Here is a 19,663-nt window from a genome sequence, read left to right on the forward strand (position 1 = left end):
CATTGGTCTTCTTCAAAATCAACACCCATTCTTCATTCTTTTCCCCTTCATATGTACTTTAGGGTCAGTTAGTACTACTAATCTGTTAGGGGTTTCTACTGGAATCGTATTGCATGTTTGCAAAAAAAAAAAAAACACACACACACACACACTTCACATTTTATCATAATAAGTTTCCTGTTTATGAACACAGAATGATTTGCTGTTTATTTAGGTCTTATTCAATATCTTTCATTAAAGTGTTATGCTAGGTTCAAAATTTAAATCTCTTCAGAACTCTTCTGACTCAAAAATTAATATTTTTCTCACTTCAGTGAAAGCTTCAGCTAGCGTTATATAAACACATACAAATACACATATATAATACACACATACAAAATATGCATATATAATATACACAACATATGTCTTTCTTTTTTCATTTACTCATTTGTAACATATAAATGTAGATATGAAAAATTATAAATATCCTTATTACAGTACCTGCATACTATTTAATAATATGCATTTCATTTTAAAAAGGGCCACAACAGACTTTTATTTTATGTTGTTCCATATTTACCACAGTAAACATGCTACAGGGAACATCTTTCTTTATACATCAATTGTACTATTATGCGAATAGAGCTGAAGGATGAATTTCATGAGGTGAAATTTGAATTTCTTAATAGGTCACTTTATTTATTTATTTATTTTTGGACAGGCAGAGTGGACAGTGAGAGAGAGAGAGAGAGAGAGAGAAAAGTCTTCCTTTTCTGTTGGTTCACCCCACAATGGCCCCTGCGGCCGGCACGCTGCACTGATCCGAAGCCAGGAGCCAGGTGCTTCTCCTGGTCTCCCATGCGGGTGCAGGGCCTGAGGACTTGGGCCATCCTCCACTGCACTCCCGGGCCACAGCAGAGAGCTGGCCTGGAAGAGGGGCAACCGGGACAGAATCCGGCGCCCTGACTGGGACTAGAACCCGGTGTGCCAGTGCCGCAGGTGGAGGATTAGCCTATTGAGCCACGTCGCCGGCCAATGGATCACTTTAAACAGACAGAAAATAAAATTGAAGGCTGAAGTCAATGCCTTGATCAGTGTTACAAGACTGACCTCAATTACAAAACTACGGAATTTGGGGGTTGAAAGTAAATGTCAAGAAAATCTATTCTGGAGGCTGCATTCAGGTACAGTGGGTTAAGCCAGCGCTTGCAACAGCAGCATCCCATATCTAAACTCCAACTCAATTCCCTCCTGCTCCGCTTCTGATCCATCTGTAAGCCAGCACACCTGAGAAAAGAAGCAGCTAATGGCTCAACTATTTAGGCCCCTGCCACCCACAGGGGAAACCCAGATGAAGTTCCAGGCTCCTGGCTTTAACCTTGCCCTGACCCAGCTGTTGTAGCCATTTACAGAATGAACCAGTGAATGAAAGATCTCTGTCTCTCCCCTTCTATCACTCTTTCAAATAAATAAATAAATGTTTAAAAAATATAATGAAATCTGGCTTCTTTTTCTCTTTTTACTGGTGGTTCATTTTTATAAGATCTATAGAAAGATAAAATCTTTACTCAAATTCATCAATGCCAAAAATCATTGACCAGCAAATTGATGACATACTATAGATACCTGTTGAGTGAGGGAGCCGGCGCCATGGCTCACTTGGCTAATCCTCTGCCTGCGGCGCCGGCATGCCATATGGGCGCTGGGTTCTAGTTCCAGCTGCTCCTCTTCCAGGCCAGCTCTCTGCTGTGGCCCGGGAAGGCAGTGGAGGCTGGCCCAAGTGCTTGGGCCCCTGCACCCACATGGGAGATCAGGAAGAAGCACCTGGCTCCTGGCTTCAGATGGGCACAGCACCAGAAGTAGCGGCCATTTAGGGGGGGTGAACCAACAGAAAGAAAAAAAAAATGGCCAGCGCCGCGACTCACTAGGCTAATCCTCTGCCTAGCGGCACGGGCACACTGGGTTCTAGTCCCGGTTGGGGCGCCGGATTCTGTCCCAGTTGCCCCTCTTCCAGGCCAGCTCTCTGCTGTGGCCAGGGAGTGCAGTGGAGGGTGGTCCAAGTACTTGGGCCCTGCACCCCATGGGAGACCAGGATAAGTACCTGGCTCCTGCCATCAGATCAGCGTGGTGTGCCGGCTGCAGCGCACTAGCCGTGGAGGCCATTGGAGGGTGAACCAATGGCAAAAGGAAGACCTTTCTCTCTGTCTCTCTCTCTCTCTCACTGTCCACTCTGCCTGTCAAAAAATAATTAATTAATTAAAAAAATAGAAGTATATATAGTAGATCACTCTCTCTTTCTCCCTCCTTCTGTCCCACCTTTCAAGTGAAATGAAAATAAAAATAAATACATTCTTAAAAAAAAAAGATACCTGTTGAGTGAAAAAAGTGAATCAATGAATGCTAAACTTGGAGCTCTGGTTTTCTGAGAAATATGAGTTTCTTTCTCATGCTGTGCTGACACTACAGAGTTTGTTAGCAATTTTAAACATTTCGATAATCCTAAATTTGAACGCACTGAGCTCATTCCTTACTTTGGACTTCCAACAATGATCACTTGTGACTTAGGATGGATTCAGAAATGAAGGCTTTCCAAAGGCAGGCATTGTATCAATGACACGCAATCCTGGAAACGGACACGTTAGGGTACATCACTTCTTTTTTTTAAATTTTTAAAGATTTATTTATTTATTTGAAAGTCAGAGTTACACACACACACACACACACACACACACACACACAGAGAGAGAGAGGTCTTCCATCCACTGGTTCACTCCACCAGTTAGCAGCAATGGCTGGAGCCATCCAAAGCCAGGATCCAGGAGCTTCTTCCAGGTCTCCCATGCAGGTGCAGGGGCCCAAGGTCTTGGGCCATCTTCTACTGCTACCCCAGGCCATAACAGAGAGCTGGATTGGAAGTGGAGTAGCTGGGACTCGAACTGGCACCTATATGGGATGCCGGCGCTTCAGGCCAAGGAGATAACCCCTCTGTGCCACAGTGCTGGTCCCAGGTACATCACTTCTTATTTTCCTTCCAAAGGTAAAAAACTTTGGCACCTCTCAATTAGTTTTCCGGGGCTACTGTAACAAAGTTCTGTAAACAATCGTTCCATTAAAAAACGTGGTTTCACAGCTCTGAAGCCTAGAAGTATGAGATCAAGGCGTTAGCAGGATTGATTGTTTCTAAGGCTATGAGGCAGAATCCATTGTGCCACTTACCTAGAAACCTATATTTTGCTGTCAATCCATGTATTCCTTAGTTTCTGGAAACATCATCTGGTTTTTACCTTTATAGCCACATGGTATTTTTCCCACATGTACACTGATTTTGCATTCAAATTTTTCTTTTTATAAGGATGCCAATCATATTTGAGTAAGGCCTCACTATTCATGCTCTAATTTTAGCTTGATTCCTCTATAAATGTTCCTATATCCAAATAAAGTCACATTCTCAAACACTGAATCTTTTGGGGTGGGAGACACTATTTAATGCTCACCTCTCCAATGTTTACTTGATTGTCCTTCCAAGTTCAAGTCACAATCTATTCTCAGTTTTTAAAAGTAGCTAACTTTGGGGCCGGAGCTGTGGCATACCTGGTAAAGCTGCTGCCTGCAGTGCCAGCATCGCATATGGGCACCAGTTCAAGTCCTGGCTACTCCACTTCAAGTCCAGCTCTCTGCTATGGCCTGGGAAAGCCTAACTCTCTCTCTCTCTCTCTCTCTCTCTCTCTCTCTCTCTCTCTGCCTCTCTGTAACTCTGCCTTTCAAGTAGATAAATAAATCTTAAAAAAACTGGGTTGAATGCTGTTCACAATAACTATTTATGAATTCTTGTTTGTGTTTATCTAGGTTACCCGTCAGTGTGGCTGCATCCTATGGGAACATCAGAGTAAATGGTAATTACCGGGTATATATAGCATCTATTCTTCAGAGAGAAAACTGCTATAACTTCCCACTGCCTCAGTTTCCCGCACACTCACAATAGGGTTAATAACACCCAACCGTATCTTCCCAAGATCACAGAGATGTAATGAAGACGCATTAATATTTATCACTCCAAATCTCTTTAAGGAGAGAGATGTATACACAGAGTGTGTTTGTATCGTAGCCTCTTATTAACAGCTTTGTTCTGGTTCATTTGTATTCATCCATAAGGAGGTGTTTGGTTAGGTGCCGAACTCGCTGCCCCGTGGAGTTTTTGGTGTATGTTCTATGGGTTTTTCTCAGTGCACCTGAGAAAAGAAGCAGCTAATGGCTCAACTATTTCGGCCCCTGCCACCCATAGGGGAGACCCGGATGGAAGTTCCAGGCTCCTGGCTTCAACCTTGCCCTGACCCAGCTGTTGTAACCATTTGCAGAGTGAACCAGTGGATGAAAGATCTCTGTCTCTGCCTATCACTCTACCTTTCAAACAGACAAATAAATGTTTAAAAAAATATGCAGTATTACCCTCTGCATTTCTGTCTGCGCCTTTATATGTTTAAACAGATTGTAGCTGTCAACTTGGCATTTTTCTCTGTGGAGTCTGGAGAGAGGTAAATTTGAGTTTCTTTGCATCAGTGTCAGGGGAAAGATGGGGGAGGGGGAGAAGAGTGAAGAGAGAAGGGCTCTAAAGAAATTGAGGACAGCTTTTTGTCCTGACTTCTTCCAAGTCCCACGCAAAGATTTCTCAGGTGTGGTTCACCCCAGAGGTCTCCTATAGCACACAGCGGCAGGCTGCCCCCTACACACACACACACACACACACACACACACACACACGCCTCCTTAAATCTCTCTGCGTTTCCAAGAAGGGTCCGAGGTACTTGGAAATCTTAGAACATACAAAGCGCGGACTTCCTGCACACAAAATGCAGAAAGTAACAAGGTTGGCAGAAACAGAGGGCTACACGCACATGAACCTGTGGCTCCTGGCGAAATTCTAAAGATGCTTCATATTCTTTTTAACATCACCCAGTCCACAGCAGCCTGCGGACCTCATATAGCTAGCCACCCAATCCCAAAGGCTAAAAGCATTTGATGGAAGCCAGCTGAATGTCCCTTATGCTCACTCTAGCTCTACAGGTGGGCGTGCAACAACCAGGGAGCAGATGCACAAGGCTCCCCGCAGGGTACCAAAGCCCACAGAGCAGCCAGTCCACTAGGCTCACCGGGCCTCAGCTGACACCTCCTCACCCCTCCCGACCCTCATCTGCACAGACTCCGCCCCTCACCCGCACCCGTCCCGCCCCGTATAGAGAGCCCGCAAGCAATCCTGCCCTGCGTTGAGCCCCGCCTTCTGCACCTGGCCCCGCCCCTCTAGGATCCCCCCACCCCAACTCCAGTCCCCCTCGCAGCTCCCTGCCCTCGAGGCCCGCCCCTTCCTCGCGGGAGGGCCCGCCCCTTTCCTGGACAGCCTATCGGTGCGGACGTCGCCGTCCACGCTGACCAATGGGAGTCGCGGCCAGAGTCCCGCCCCGCGCCGTGCGTCGGGTTAAGACCTGTCGGCGCCGGCCCGGTGCTGGTCACACGCCATGTGGCGCTGCGGCGGACGGCGGACGCTGGGCGGGCTGTTGCGTCTGAGTAGCGGGTGAGAGACCTGGAGGGCGGACGGGGTAGCGGAGATGCGGAGCTATGAGTGGCGGCGGGACTGGGGCTGAGCGCGCATCACAGGGGTCGCGGTAGTTCTCATCTTCGGGCCCAGGGCTGACAGCTCCCCGACATCCGTATTTGGGGGCGACAGTCCTCGTTGGGTGGGTGGGTGGGTGGGGGCCTCCTGCACCCCGAGGCCTCCAAGGGTTCCCAGCCCTCGGCTGAAGCTGCTGTACCCTGACACCCCCAGTGTCGGGCTCCTGCACCCCGACATCCCCCTTCTGCAGGTTGCCATACCCAAATACCCCAGAAGCCAGCCCCGGGACCTCTGCAAAACCCGGCCAGAGGCGCCTTCAGCCCCGGGGGATGCAGAAGTGCTCACCGCCAGGAGCAGTGGTGCCAGTGACCGGGGACCATGCTTCCAGGAAGTCCGTGGGCTGAAAGGAGCCGAGGTGACCCCAGAGCGGGTGCCCGGTGTGTAGGCTGTCCGGGCGTTTTGAAGTGAAGCTGGTCATTGCTGTGCGATTTCGTACGTGTCATAAAAGGAACAGGGTCGTTGATGGTTCTCATTAGTGGATCTGCTCCCATTGCGTATTCGTTACTAGAGACCAGAGGCTTCCACATCCTATCATTAAATTGAACCTGCTGTGCTCCTCCTAGAATTGTAGCCTCCTGGACTTGAACTTTTTTTTTTTTTTTTTAATGACTCAAGTTATGGGGAAAAAGAAGATGATGAAAAATTTTGTTTTTCATGGTAATTCACAAAACTTTATGTGAACTTTAAAACCATAAAACTCTATGGTGCGGTTTAACTGCTGTTAAACTAGGGGGTTTGGGGACCCTTCTGAGTGTGTGAGCTTGGCAGTGTTGTTTATATATATAGTAGGTTACCAGAAAGTACATGGGAAGAAAACCCTGGTGTTGCCACTCGGGGCTTTTTTTTTTTTTTTTTTTTTTAAGACTTACTTGTTTATTTGAGAGGCAGAGAGAGAGGTCTTGCATCTGCTGGTTCACTTCCCAGATGTCTACAAAAGGTGAGCTGTGCCGATCCAAAGCCAGGAGCCAGGGGCTTCCTCCAGGTCTCTCACACGGATGCAGGGGCCCGAGGACTTGGGCCATCTTCCACCACCTTCCCAGGCCATAGCAGAGAGCTGGATTGGAAGTGGAGCAGCCGGGACTCGAACCAGTGCCCACATGAGTTTTTATACTGTCATGTTCTTGAGGCCAAACAACTTCTTAAAATCCTCCACCCCATAATTCTGGAATTTGCTAAAATAAGGAAATATTGGTTGATTATATCTCCATCATATTGCTAGTGACAGAATCAGTTTTTTCCTGAATATGTGCTCTTTAAATATTTCTGTGACATGGAATGTTTGTGTAGAAAATCCCTTGAGATATATAATAGTTAGAATAATTTTTTAAAAAATCAGTAGTGTCACCATTGCCAGTCTTAAGCTTTTCCCTAACTGATCATAACCCTGTCCTTTCTTTCTGTATAATCACCTCTGACTGGCAGAAATTATTGCCTTGCTTTTTCTTTATTTTCAATGTTTGTACTCACTCTTACAATAGGTGTTACAAGTTTGACTAATACCCATTTAGAATAATGCTGTCTTTGTTTTTTTTTGTTGTTTTTCAATGTCATGTGACCCCCCATCTTTTTTCCATCTTTTTTTTTATTTTATTGAATGAATAATCCACAATTTATCCATTCTCTTGATGAACATCTAGGTTGGTTGAATTTGAGATTAAGAATAGTGCTAGCATTTTTGTACCTATATCTTGATGTACAAGTTCCCAAGAATATATACATACAAGGGCACTTCAGAAAATTTGTGGAAAATGGAATTAAAAGATAAGTTGGTGTTCCGCATAAAAAAGAGGTTTTTTTCTCAGAATATGCATTTTCTATGAACTTTTTGAAGACCCCTGTATGTAGAGGTGAAAGGATTGCTTATCTTCAATTTTTCTAAATATGGTTATGCCAAATAATTTGTATAATCATTCCGATTTGTGCTCAAAGTAGCCCTGAATGAGAGTTCCTGTATTCCTCTTTTTAACTCTGACCAATTTGGTGGACACATAATGCAATTCTATTGTAGTTTTGAGTTTATTGCTAGACTATGGAGGCATATTAGGATTTTGTGGTGGAAATAAGCCATTTTGGCCTGGGAGTTACTTTTATACAATGTGTTACTTGCGAATGTGGACTAATAAAAAGTTTTCAACATTTATTTTTTTTAAAGATTTATTTATTTATTTGAAAGGCAGAGAGGGAGAGACAGATCTTTCATCCATTGGTTCACTGCTCAAATAGCCACAGCAGCCAGGACTTGGCCAGGAGGAAACCAGGAGCCTGGAGTTCCATCCAGGTCTTCCACGTGGGTGGCAGGGGCCCAAGCATTTGGCTGTCTGCTGCTGCTTTGCCCAGGCCATTAGCAGGGAGGTGGATTGGAAGTGGAGCAGCTGGGACATGAAGCAGTACCCATATGGAATATGGGTAAAACAGACAGCAGTGGTTTTACCTGGTTCACCGACCCCTGGCCTTTCAACATTACTAATTAATAATTATTGATTGATATTATGAAACATGAGCTGAGTTGAGATAAATTGAATGTTAAAGTGGGACGACCTTTGCTGGAAATTAATTTCCTAGAATGTGCAAGATTTAATTTTCTTTAAATATTTTTATCATAAGGCAGTATTTTTATTGTGTTGCTGCGTTATGTTAACCAAGCAGCTTACCTGCACAGCATCTAACTTTGATGATTTTCTTAAATACAGCTGTGCACACCATGGAGTACGCAGGTGGAAGAGTCAGCCGGCTTGTGAGAGAGCTCTACAGTATGAAGTGGGAGACAAGATCCATGGGTTCACCATAAACCAGGTGGGGGTGCATCCTAGTGTGCTGCTTAAATTAATTGATACACAGAACAGAGTGTGACCTCTTGCATATGAGCTCCTTCAGAGTTGAGACTGGAGCTTTTTGTCCTTGAGTTCGCAGGCCCTGGCATCGTCCCCATTTCATGATAAGTGCTCAACTGAACAGGGGTGCAAGTGAAGTCATCCCCAATCCCTTTCCGGCATCCTTTGAACCCTGACACCTGTCGAGGTTTTAGAAACTGGCACTCCAGCAGAGTCTTTGTAGTCGAACGCACTGATGTTTCTGCAGCCAGACCTGAGGATTCACTGAGTCTGGTCAGTGCCGACTCACTGCTCTGTGTTTATTCACTGAGGTTTTACTTTCAGGTGATTTGCTTTCAACCTATGGAGAAACACTGTTTTCCGAGCCATTTAGATTTTAAAATTATAAAGAAGAGGTGGTAGCTCAATATTTATTTAGGCTTATGTTAAGATGTGTTGATCTGGTTCTTGGTTTTTTTTGTTTGTTTGTGCAAACGCTTCACAATGCTTTTTTACTTTACTTAATAACTAAAATACTTGACTGGCTGTTAACTTTCTACTATTGCTTGATGCCATAACAAATGCACATGACTTACCATCTTGAAAGACTCGTACACAGCTGTGACACAAGCCATGTCATGATGAGCATCTTGCAGAAGTGTCCCGGGCAAGGAGGGGGAGGAGCAGAGACAGTACCGTAGCTGCTGGTGGAAGAGGAAGAGTGCGTGCCGAAGATGGCACTTAAAACATAGTGCTCTGTCCCTGGACAGGGCTTGAGCAAGGGCAGTGACGTGGGCATTTCCAGGCAAGGTCCAGGAGCAGTGAGTCATGAAGGCCGTGAAAATGGGGGCAGAGCATTTGTAAAATCACTTAAGGAAGTTCGGATTTATAATACAGGTTACTGCTGTCATAGCTGGAAGACAAGGCACATTATTTAATACCAAGAATTATGGCTGTGTACACAGAGGATTTCCTAAAGTAAGAGATGACCACCCCCATCAGCCCACAAGGTGAGAGGGCCTTTTTGCGCTCCCAGCCTTTGCACTTTGCTGGATGCTGTGTCTGTGTGAGCAATGGTCCTCTCACTAGGGACTCCAGCTGCATGAAGCCTGTTGATTCCTGGGAGCGTCCTCCTGCCATTGCAGGCTAAGCTCGTTCTGACACTCACCTTCTCCGCAAGGTTGTTCTGAGCTCTAAGTGTCAAAGCAAGAGACACACAGTGGACCTCCAAAGGATGAGCCATTGTTATTCAGGCATAGCATAGTATATGGGAAAGGGCATGGACAGCAGGTGAGTCCTGGCTCTGTGGAATCTGAGAGCTTCTTTTTACCTTTCTGAGCTTTGTTTTTTTGTTTTTGTTTGTTTGTTTTTTCCATCTGTAAATGGTGACGAGAGTGTCTCCCTCACAGGGTTGCATGTGACATGTTTGGAAAATGCCTAACAAATCTAAACACAAAAAAAATTCCCATCTTCCCTTTTTAGGTCTTCATTTCCTTGTTTCCTGTATCAGGGATTTGGACGAGATGGTCTGTTCTTTCCAGCTCTGAATGCTGGCTTTCTAAGATTGTCTCATTTAGGACAGAAAAGCCAGTTGTGTCAGTGTATTGAAGATACTCGTTTTCTCTGAGTTAGCTGCTTGTGCTTTGGCCCTCAGGTAACACCTGTTCCTGAACTGTTCCTGACTGCAGTGAAGCTTAGCCATGACAGCACAGGAGCTAGGTATTTACACCTCGCAAGAGAAGACTCCAATAATCTGTTCAGGTATGGGGTGCGTTGTAAGGACATGTTTTTGATTGCTTCCATTTAATACATCTACCATACATTAAGCCTTGCAAAGTAATACCTCATTAATATTTTTATTGACAGAGCTTCCCAAAAATACAAGGAAAAGATTATACGACTTTATATCTTCTTTTAAGTATATTAAAATTGCACAGTCTGAACCAGTGACTTTATATGTTCTAGTCAGGAAACATTTTGTTGAAAGGTCGTCATGTTAAAATGATTGTTTCTTGTAATCTGAGGTGGTCATGTGTTTAAGAATGCTGTTGGCCACTCTTAAGCTTAATACACCCCATTTTGTTTATCCTTTTCTTTTTTTCTTTGCCTTAGTGTACAGTTTCGAACTACGCCAATGGACAGTACTGGGGTTCCTCATGTTCTTGAGCATACCGTCCTGTGTGGTTCTCAGAAATACCCATGTAGAGATCCATTCTTCAAAATGCTGAACAGATCATTATCCACTTTTATGAATGCCTTCACAGGTACGACTGATGTCCTCAACCGAAGTTGCTGTTGAGTTTGCCACACACGCCCAAATGAATTCAGTTAGTTTCTAAGGAAAAAGAGTGGTTGGCAATTAGTAATTGTGTTAGAATTCATTTTGATGGGGGCTGGGGCTGTGATGTGGTGGGTTAAACCTCCACCTACGGTGCCGTGCCGGCATCCCACATGGGCGCTGGTTCCTGTCCTGGCTGCTCCTCTTCTGATCCAGCTCTTTGCTAACGTCTGGGAAAGCAGGGAAAGATAGCCCTAGTGCTTGGGCCCCTGCACTCACATGGGAGACCCAGAAGAAGCTCCTGGCTCCTGGCTTGGGATTGGCTCAGCTCCAGCCGTTGCTACCATTTGGGAAGCAAACCAGTGGATGGAAGAGCTTTCTCTATGTTTCTGCCTCTCTCTGTCTTATAACTCTTGCCTCTCAAATAAATAAAATAAATGTTTAAAAATAAAGCATGCATTTTGAAGAATCCTTAGTCTCATTGGAAGATGTTAGAAGTTTAATCTTTCAATCGAAAATGAATCTTGATGTGAATGGAAGGGGAGAGGGAGTGGGAAAGGGGAGGGTTGTGGGTGGGAGGGACGGTATGGGGGGGGAAGCCATTGTAACACATGAGTCGTACTTTGGAAATTTATATTCATTAAATAAAAGATAAAAAAAAAATGTAAAAAAAAAAAAAAAAAAAAAAAAGAAGTTTAATCTTTCAAGAAAGTTGTATTATAAAAACCAGAGTTAGGAAAAGTTCAAAACAGTTTTGTTGTGGGAGTATTACCATAACATTAGGCCTCTTGCATTATTATTAGCTTCAGTGTTGTTTGAATTTGGCTTTTATTAAATCTGAGAATAGTGAATAGGCTGATGGTGAGAACAAAGCATTCTGTGGAAGAGTGAAATTCAAGACCAGATTAAGTCTGTGCTCTCACAGAAATGAGGTGGTTTTTCTAAGCATAAGAAAATCTTTGCAGAATTAAAAAAAAAAATGCTTATTTCCATCTACTTGAAAGGCAGGCGACAGAGAGAGGAAGAGATCTTCTTCCTGGTGGTTCATTCCTCAAATTCCTGCAACAGCCAGGGCTTGGCCAGGCCAAAGTCAGAAATCCAGAGCTTCGTCCTGGTCTCCTACATTTCTGTCAGAGTGCCAGACACTTGAGCCTCATCTGCTGTCCCCCAGGAAACTGGATTGGAAGCACAGTGTAGCCACGACTTGAGCCAGCACCCCGATATGGCATCCCCGGCCGGTGCTTAACTTGCTGTCCCACAAAGCCCAACCTCCCTAGATCTTAAAACTCATAAATGGTCCCTGAATTAGCACTAGTGCCTGTTAAGTGGTGGTGTTGAGTATTAGAACGTTGGGCCTCAGGGTGATGAGAAGTAAGAGCCAGAGTATGGATCCAGAGCACAGCATTGAGACTGTCTGTCCCACTGATGGTTAAAAAATACTGTTACACTGAAATGAGGCTTGAAAGTAGATGATTTTTTGTGGGAGTCTGTTGTATTGTAAAATCTTATTTTTCATTTGTACGCAGCTAGTGATTATACTCTGTATCCATTTTCCACGCAAAATCCCAAGGACTTTCAGAACCTCCTGTCAGTGTATTTGGATGCAACCTTTTTCCCATGCTTGCGGGAACTAGACTTCTGGTAGGTAACCGTTAATTACCTGATTCAAACCTCAGCCTTAGAATCACTGTGACTTTCATTTACTCATTTGCCTCTAATTAGGCAGGAAGGATGGCGACTAGAACACGAGAACCCAAGTGACCCCCAGACGCCCTTGATCTTTAAAGGAGTTGTCTTTAATGAGATGAAGGGAGCTTTTGTAAGTGTTTCTTTTTCTTTTTTCCTGTTATGTTAAAGTAATCTTACCTGTGCAAAATGTTAAAATATAGACACACTTAAGAGAGAGTTGGCATTCAGTTATTTAATGTTATCCTGCTATGTGATAACTTCTTGAATTAGTAGTCAGTAGTGTGAGCAGAAGCCACAGGTGATAGAAGGGCCTGGCTGCTGTTTGTCCTCGAACCTCTCACACTGTGTGTGGGGCCCTGATGTGTGAACCGCAGTAGCTCTGCAAGATAGAAACATTTTCCACTGCTACTAAGACACTGTCTTGTTCGTTCCCACTCTTCTCAAGCATCCCTTAGTCCCATAGATGAAAAGGCATGATGTATGACACACAACATGCTGGATTTGGGGGTACATAGGAGATTCCAGCTGTCTTCTAGTAGCCAGACATTAATAAAATATCCAGAACATGCAGACCCATACCATTCTTCTCAGACATGTTTTTTGTTTTGTTATAAAAAGTATTTTTCAAGAAAATACTTGTTAACATGCAATAATGGATTAATAGGTAACTAGTTTTAAAATGCCTCAACTGTAATGTAGAATGCAGAGAATTTATTTTGGAACATACACACACATATGTGCACACAAGTGCAAACACCTGTATGATCACGTAAACCCCACAGTCGAAGGTCTTTGGTGACTTCACTAATTTTTTACGAGTGGAGAGGGATCTTGAGACCTTTGTGGTTTGAGAACTGCTGTCTTGGACCCACAGCCTCATGTTTCTCCTCACTATACCCCCAACTTTGAGGACCTGCTCTGGTCTGTCCTAGTCTCTGAAGTGCATGAAGTGGCTTCTGGCCTCCAGGTACTCTCCATGGCCTCTTTCAGCTGGGGGACTGTTTCCTACCCTCTCATACTCAGTCTGAATATTGTTCTTCCAAAGCACCCTCTTGAAATTCAAGTTAGGGTAACAACTTTTTCCGACCTGCCGAACAACAAGGGATCCTGGTACCTCCATCCTCATTTCATGTGCCTGTCCGCTTGCCTTCAGCTACCCAAATATTCACCCAGTTAATAATGGAAAGAAAATTTTCTTTCCTTCCAAGACCCACTCTTGGGTTCTATGCCTAGGTTGTGAACAAATGGAATGCAGCAGGATGTCCTGGTTTACCATTAGAACAGATTTGCAAGGTGTTGCACATTTATACTCCCAGAGTGTTTTGTGATGTTATCATAGGTGTTGGCCATGCATTGCTTAACGGGGTATGTACCAAAAAGTGTGTCATTAGGTGGTTTCGTCCTTGTGCAGACATCAGAGTATCCTGACAGAAACTTAGATGGTATAGCCTAATGCACACTGAGGCTATATTATAATATTATAGGATCACCATCACATATGTGGTCTGTCATTGACCAGAATGTTGTTATATAGCACATGACTGCATTTTACGTATATATTTTTTTTTTTTAAGACAGATAATGAGAGGATATTCTCACAGCACCTTCAGAACCGACTTCTTCCTGATCATACATACTCAGTCATCTCCGGTGGTGATCCGTTGTGCATCCCAGAGCTCACATGGGAACAACTTAAACAATTTCATGCTACTCACTATCACCCGAGTAATGCTAGGTAATGGTTAGTTGTACAAGTTTAATGGTAGATTGTCAAGAATGGAATTATTTGCATACTTACACTAAATGACGTGTCTTCTCTCATATTTATCAAAGAAATGTTTGTTGAAGTATGTCTTGATAAAATTCTTTAAGTTTGCCCATTTTAATTTACTTGGATATTCATTTTTAACATTGATTGACTGATTTTACTTCTTTTGAAAGGCAGAAACACAGACAGACCTCCCATCTGCCGCTTCACTCCCCAGATGCTCACAACAGCCAAGGTCAAAGCAGGAGCCAGGAACTCAGTCTGGGACTCCCACGTGGGTGGCAGGGACGAAACTACTTGAGCTATCACCTGCTACCTCCCAGGGTGCACACATTTATTAGCAGGAAGCTAGAATTGGGAATGAAGGTACGCTGTGGACCCAGGCAGTCTGATTGGGGTGCAGATATCACAAGCCAAATGTTAACCACTGTGGCAGATACCTCCCCTGGATATTCATTTTACATATGTGCAGGGGCCCAGCAAGGTGGTTACAGGCAGCCTTCCACTCTCACTTCTCAGTCCTAGTTTCAGTCTGTGTAGAATGGGGTTGCCTGTGTTGGCATCCACGTCGCGGGACTGCAAGTAAAGCTTTAAGCTCTGTCGTTTGCACATACAAATGCTCTGTAAATGGCGGATGAAGTTCTTGAACCTTAGATGCTTTTTGAAAAATTGGTTGCTTCACATATTGCTAATAAAACATTAATAGTAAATAAATACTAGTGTAAAATATTTGTAAAAATATTTTGTGAAAAAGTTAAAAATTTTAATTATAAAAATTTCAAGTATACAGAAAAGTATTGAATAGCATCTGAATCCCCATACACTTTATTATTTTTTTTTTAGATTTATTTTATTTATTTACAAGACAGAGTTACAGAGAGAGGTAGAGCCAGAGAGAGAAAGGTCTTCCATCCACTGGTTCACTCCCCAAATGACTTCAGTGGGCAGAGCTGAGCTGATCTGAAGTCAGGAGCCAGGAGCTTCTTCTGGGTCTCCCACATGAGTGCAGAGGCCTAAGCACTTGGGACATCTTCCACTGCTTTCTCAGGCCATAGCAGAGAGCTGGATCAGAAGTGGGGCAGCTGGACTCAAACCAGTGCCCATATGGGATGCTGACACCACAGGCTGGGGCATTAACCCACTGTGCCACAGTGCCGGCCCCTCCCATACACTTTTTAAATAGGTATTTTTCTACATTGGCATGATTATTTTTTAAAAAAAGGATTGATTTTATTCACTTGAAAGAGTTATGGAGAGAGAGAGACAGAAAGAGAGAAATCTTCTACCCACTGGTTCATTCCCCAGACGGCTGCAACGGACAGGGCTGAGTGAGACAGAAGCCAGGAGCCAGGAACTTGTTCCAGGTCTCCCACATGGGTGCAGGGACCCAAGAACGTGGTCCATCCTCTACTGCTTTTCCACATGCATTAGCACAGAGCCAGATTGGAAGTGGAGCAGCCGGGACTTGAACTGGCACCCATGTGGGATTCCAGCATTGCATATGTCAGCTTCACCCGCCACACCACAGTGCTGCCCCTGTTGGCATTTTTTGGAGTAAATACAGATCTCGTGATATTTACTCCAGAATATGTTTTTGTACTTTCTTACATAATAACCATTTTCACATTTAACACAACATATCGTACTTTCCTAAATCCACTCTTGCTGTGTACTCAGATCCTGTGTGTCCCCAAGATGTTTGCTCCACTCAGTTGAGGCCCACACATGGCATTTTGTCCGTCTGTGTGCATGCTGCCTCTCATGGACAACAGGGAGAGGTCAGGCCAGACTGCCTCTTGACTTCCTCACCCACTCGGTTGTTTGCTGCTTTCTGCCACTACTTGGTGCCTTCCTGGATGTCCTGAGAACTGGAGTATAGATCCAAAGACTTAGAGTCCAGTTAAGCCTTCTTCCACGGAGTCTTCCAAATCGCCTGCTGCATCCCAGCACCTGTGATACCTGTTGCCCCACCACTGGGATGCAAAGTCAGTGGTTAAGACAGCGGCAGCCAGCTGTTCCGTCGTGAATTTCTGTCCTTTCCTCACAACCACAGGCCATCAGGGGATGCAGATCCTGGCCCTCTGTGAATGATGATTGAATTTCTCATGTTCTGTCCCTGGTTTTTATATTCATTACTAATTGTTGCCTGCATCAGTTTCTTTATCAGTGTTTGCAGGGTTTTCTAATTCTCTAGTTCCCTGTATGCTTGTTGACCAGACTTCAGCAGGGAAGACTTTGCCTCATCAGCTGGGGTTCTTCAGTTATCCTGATAGACATGCTGATGTGAAAGGCAGTGGGCGTCTTTTTGGTACTGGGGGAGCGATGATGGCACTACATCCCTCCAGTGATGACAAATGACAAAAGGAATCTTTCTTTTCCTCTCCTTTATTGTTGTTCATAAGCCTCCTTTGGTTTGTTTTCTAGTACCATGAAGACCTTAGGGGAAATGTTTATACATTGAGGTTGTGTGATCCAGGGACATCCATTTACATATCTATTTTTATGATCAAATGTGAGTTTCTAGTAGTGTTACAGTCTTTAGGGACTTTTTGGTTTCCGCCCCGTCCCCCTTAAATGCACACCTGGGCTCTTCCCACTGCACACCCCAGGATTCTGCGGCTAAATGGAGAAGGGCATTTAGAGACCAGAATGTGATTGCTAGAGGTGCTTATTGCATTAATTAAACCTTTAGAGTATAAAATATGTTTCTAAACCCTTGAGTATAAACCTTTCAAAAGGTTTTTAAGTTACAAGTCCCCTAAATCTGAACCACAGCTCAGATAACAATTACAGTAAAGAAATATTGAGCTTTGCCATTGTAACCTTTTTGCTTGGTTTGAGTAATTGTATTGTCTTAAAAACATGTATAGTACAGAATTTGCAGTCTAAATTTGAATTTTTGAGATTTTTTTTTCTGTCAGTGTTGTTGGTGAATTATTAGTTAAGTACTTCTGCATGGTTTATATCTTGTTAGAATATTTCCTATTAAAGGGCAAAAGCAAATGCTTTTATTTTATGTTTGTAGTTAAACTAAGTGAAATTAACATAGAGTCCTATATAAAGTTGGCTTCAGTATGGAAAGTAGTTTGTTTTATATATAGGATATATATATATATGTATATAATCCTCCTAAATAGACTAATATGTCCCCCTCAAAATTTTAGGTTCTTCACTTATGGAAATTTTCAGTTAGAACAGCATCTGAAGCAAATTCAAGAAGAAGCACTGAGTAAATTTCAGAAAATTGAGCCAAGTACTTCAGTGCCAGCTCAGAAGCCCTGGGATAAGCCTGTAAGTGCCCCACCAGTTTTTAGACAGTAAGGTTATGTGATCCAGTGACATCCATCTACGTATTTAATCTACATATTTATTTTTATGCTCAAAATGTCTGAGCTGTGGCCTCTGGGAGTTTTTTGGGTAGTGTTTCAGTCTTTAGAGATTTTTTTGGTTTCCGCCCCCATCCACCTTAACTTTTTGAAAATTTGATCATTGCCTCTTAAGAGATAATGCAATGAGGACCTGAACTATGCACTAATAATAAGGTTTTTTTTTTTTTTTTTTTAAGATTTACTTATTTATTTGAAAGGCAGAGTTACACAGAGAGAGGAGAGGCAGAGAGAAAAGATCTTCCATCTGCTGGTTCACTCCCCAATTGGCTGCAATGGCCGGAGCTGGGCTGATCCAAAGCCAGGAGCCAGGAGCTTCTTCCAGGTCTCCCACTTGGGTGCAGGGACCCAAGGACATGGTCCATCTTCTGCTTTCCCAGGCCATAGCAGAGAGCTGGATCAGAAGTGGAGCAGTTGGGGCAGGAACCGGCACCCATATGGGCATATGGAATGCTGGTGCTGCAGGCGGCAGCGTTACCTGCTACGCCACAGTGCCAGCCCCTAATAATAAAATTTTGAAATGTTGTTTGGGACTGTACGTTGTATGTAAGACTTCGGAGTGGTTATTTGTTTAAAAAGAAAGTTAACAGTGAAAAGTGTGCTTTGGATCATTTTAAATGCCCAGATAACCTATATTGATTTGAAGCCATTTAGACTCTATGCCTACTGAAATCATCATACCATTTTACAGAGGGAATGCCAGATAACATGTGGCCCGGATTCATTCGCTACAGATCCTTCTAAACAAACAACAGTCAGTGTTAGCTTCCTCTTACCAGAGTAAGTATATCTTGTGCATGCTAGCCAAAAAAAGCAATCAAAAAACCCACTTAGGGAAATGTGCAGTTTAGGAGGTCAAGATGTGAATTCTGCAATTAAGTGTAAATTCATATACAGTTAGGCTTCAGGAGGCACGCAGGTCTTCATAGAGAACAAGATGTCAAGAAAGATTTTAATGACATCTGAATGAGTTTGGAAGGAGGTCATTTTTGGTAGCCATCCAGAGAAAAAACAGTTGATTTCATTATTATATTTCAAGACTTCATTCCTGTGGAGAAAAGACTGCCTTAGAATTGCACATTGTGGGCATGACAGATCCCCAAGTGTGAAAAGAAGACTCTGATCACCTTCCTTGGAAAAATATACACACACCAAACTGTGTAACGCTCTAGATTTTGTGGAGACCGCCTTAGCACCTGTTTCCTGAAGGCTGATTATGGAAGGAAAGACATTGGCTCAGCCCCACCACGGCTGAGCTCTCTCTGCACGTGTGGAGCGCATCACTGCATCTCGTCATTTGTGCCTTGTCTGCTTTATACGTGAATCTTTCAGAAAGTTCCTGGAAAATGTGCATTATGAAGAATACTATGCGTAGAACTTCTTACCTCAAAATAAACCTGTTTTTTAATCAATTCCATCTCCCATGGACTTTTTGAAGTACCCCGTTAGTGTTGATGTTTTAGCATTAGCTGAGATAATACATGGGACGCACTCAGCACATTGTTATGAACATTTTGGTAAGCTGTTAAATTTTATGGTTTGGATTGTGTTTTTAAAATTCTCTTTAGTCATGTAACAATTAAAATGAATGTGGCCATGTACAAGTTTCTAGTAGAACTTCAGCTTGTTTGGTGGCAAAAGTATTATTTTAGTAGTGATTTTATATAATTTAAACATGTATAAGGTCAGTAATTTTTCCCTTTTCTCTCCCTGCTTCTTTGTTTCTCCCAATGAAGTATCACCGACACATTTGAATCCTTCACTTTAAACCTTCTGTCTTCACTCTTGGTTGCTGGACCCAACTCTCCCTTTTACAAAGCCTTAATTGAATCTGGACTTGGCACAGACTTTTCTCCTGATGTTGGGTGAGTTTGATGATGAGATTAGTGGTTCTCGGTTGTGGGCGGTTTTGTCTTGCCCTTGTAGGACGCTTAGCAATCTGGGTTTTTAGAACTGGAGCAGGTACCACCTGTTGGAATGTAGTAGGTGGGGGATCCAGGGATGCCACTGAGTATCCCACAGGTCACAGGACAGCCACTCCCAACATGGCGCCCAGGGCTAGATTTTGGTTTCAGTAGAAGCCGT

General features: G+C 43.5%; 1 protein-coding gene across 1 annotated transcript in view; it reads left to right on the forward strand.

Annotated features, from left to right (window-relative positions):
- The first annotated feature begins 5,389 nt into the window (after positions 1-5,389).
- Positions 5,390-19,663, forward strand: part of PITRM1 (pitrilysin metallopeptidase 1) — a 35,945-nt gene continuing 21,671 nt past the window's right edge. The window contains exons 1-10 of the mRNA XM_002720817.6: positions 5,390-5,548; positions 8,338-8,440; positions 10,112-10,218; positions 10,570-10,721; positions 12,262-12,376; positions 12,458-12,554; positions 13,999-14,159; positions 17,357-17,483; positions 18,270-18,358; positions 19,315-19,443. Coding sequence (XP_002720863.4) covers positions 5,493-5,548; positions 8,338-8,440; positions 10,112-10,218; positions 10,570-10,721; positions 12,262-12,376; positions 12,458-12,554; positions 13,999-14,159; positions 17,357-17,483; positions 18,270-18,358; positions 19,315-19,443 — 1,136 coding nt within the window. The 5' untranslated portion in view covers positions 5,390-5,492. The remainder of the gene's footprint in view (positions 5,549-8,337; positions 8,441-10,111; positions 10,219-10,569; positions 10,722-12,261; positions 12,377-12,457; positions 12,555-13,998; positions 14,160-17,356; positions 17,484-18,269; positions 18,359-19,314; positions 19,444-19,663) is intronic.

Source organism: Oryctolagus cuniculus, chromosome 13 (assembly GCF_051225735.1).
Source record: "Oryctolagus cuniculus isolate XC-2025 breed Fujian yellow rabbit chromosome 13, ASM5122573v1, whole genome shotgun sequence".
In the NCBI taxonomy this organism is placed as follows: domain Eukaryota; kingdom Metazoa; phylum Chordata; class Mammalia; order Lagomorpha; family Leporidae; genus Oryctolagus; species Oryctolagus cuniculus.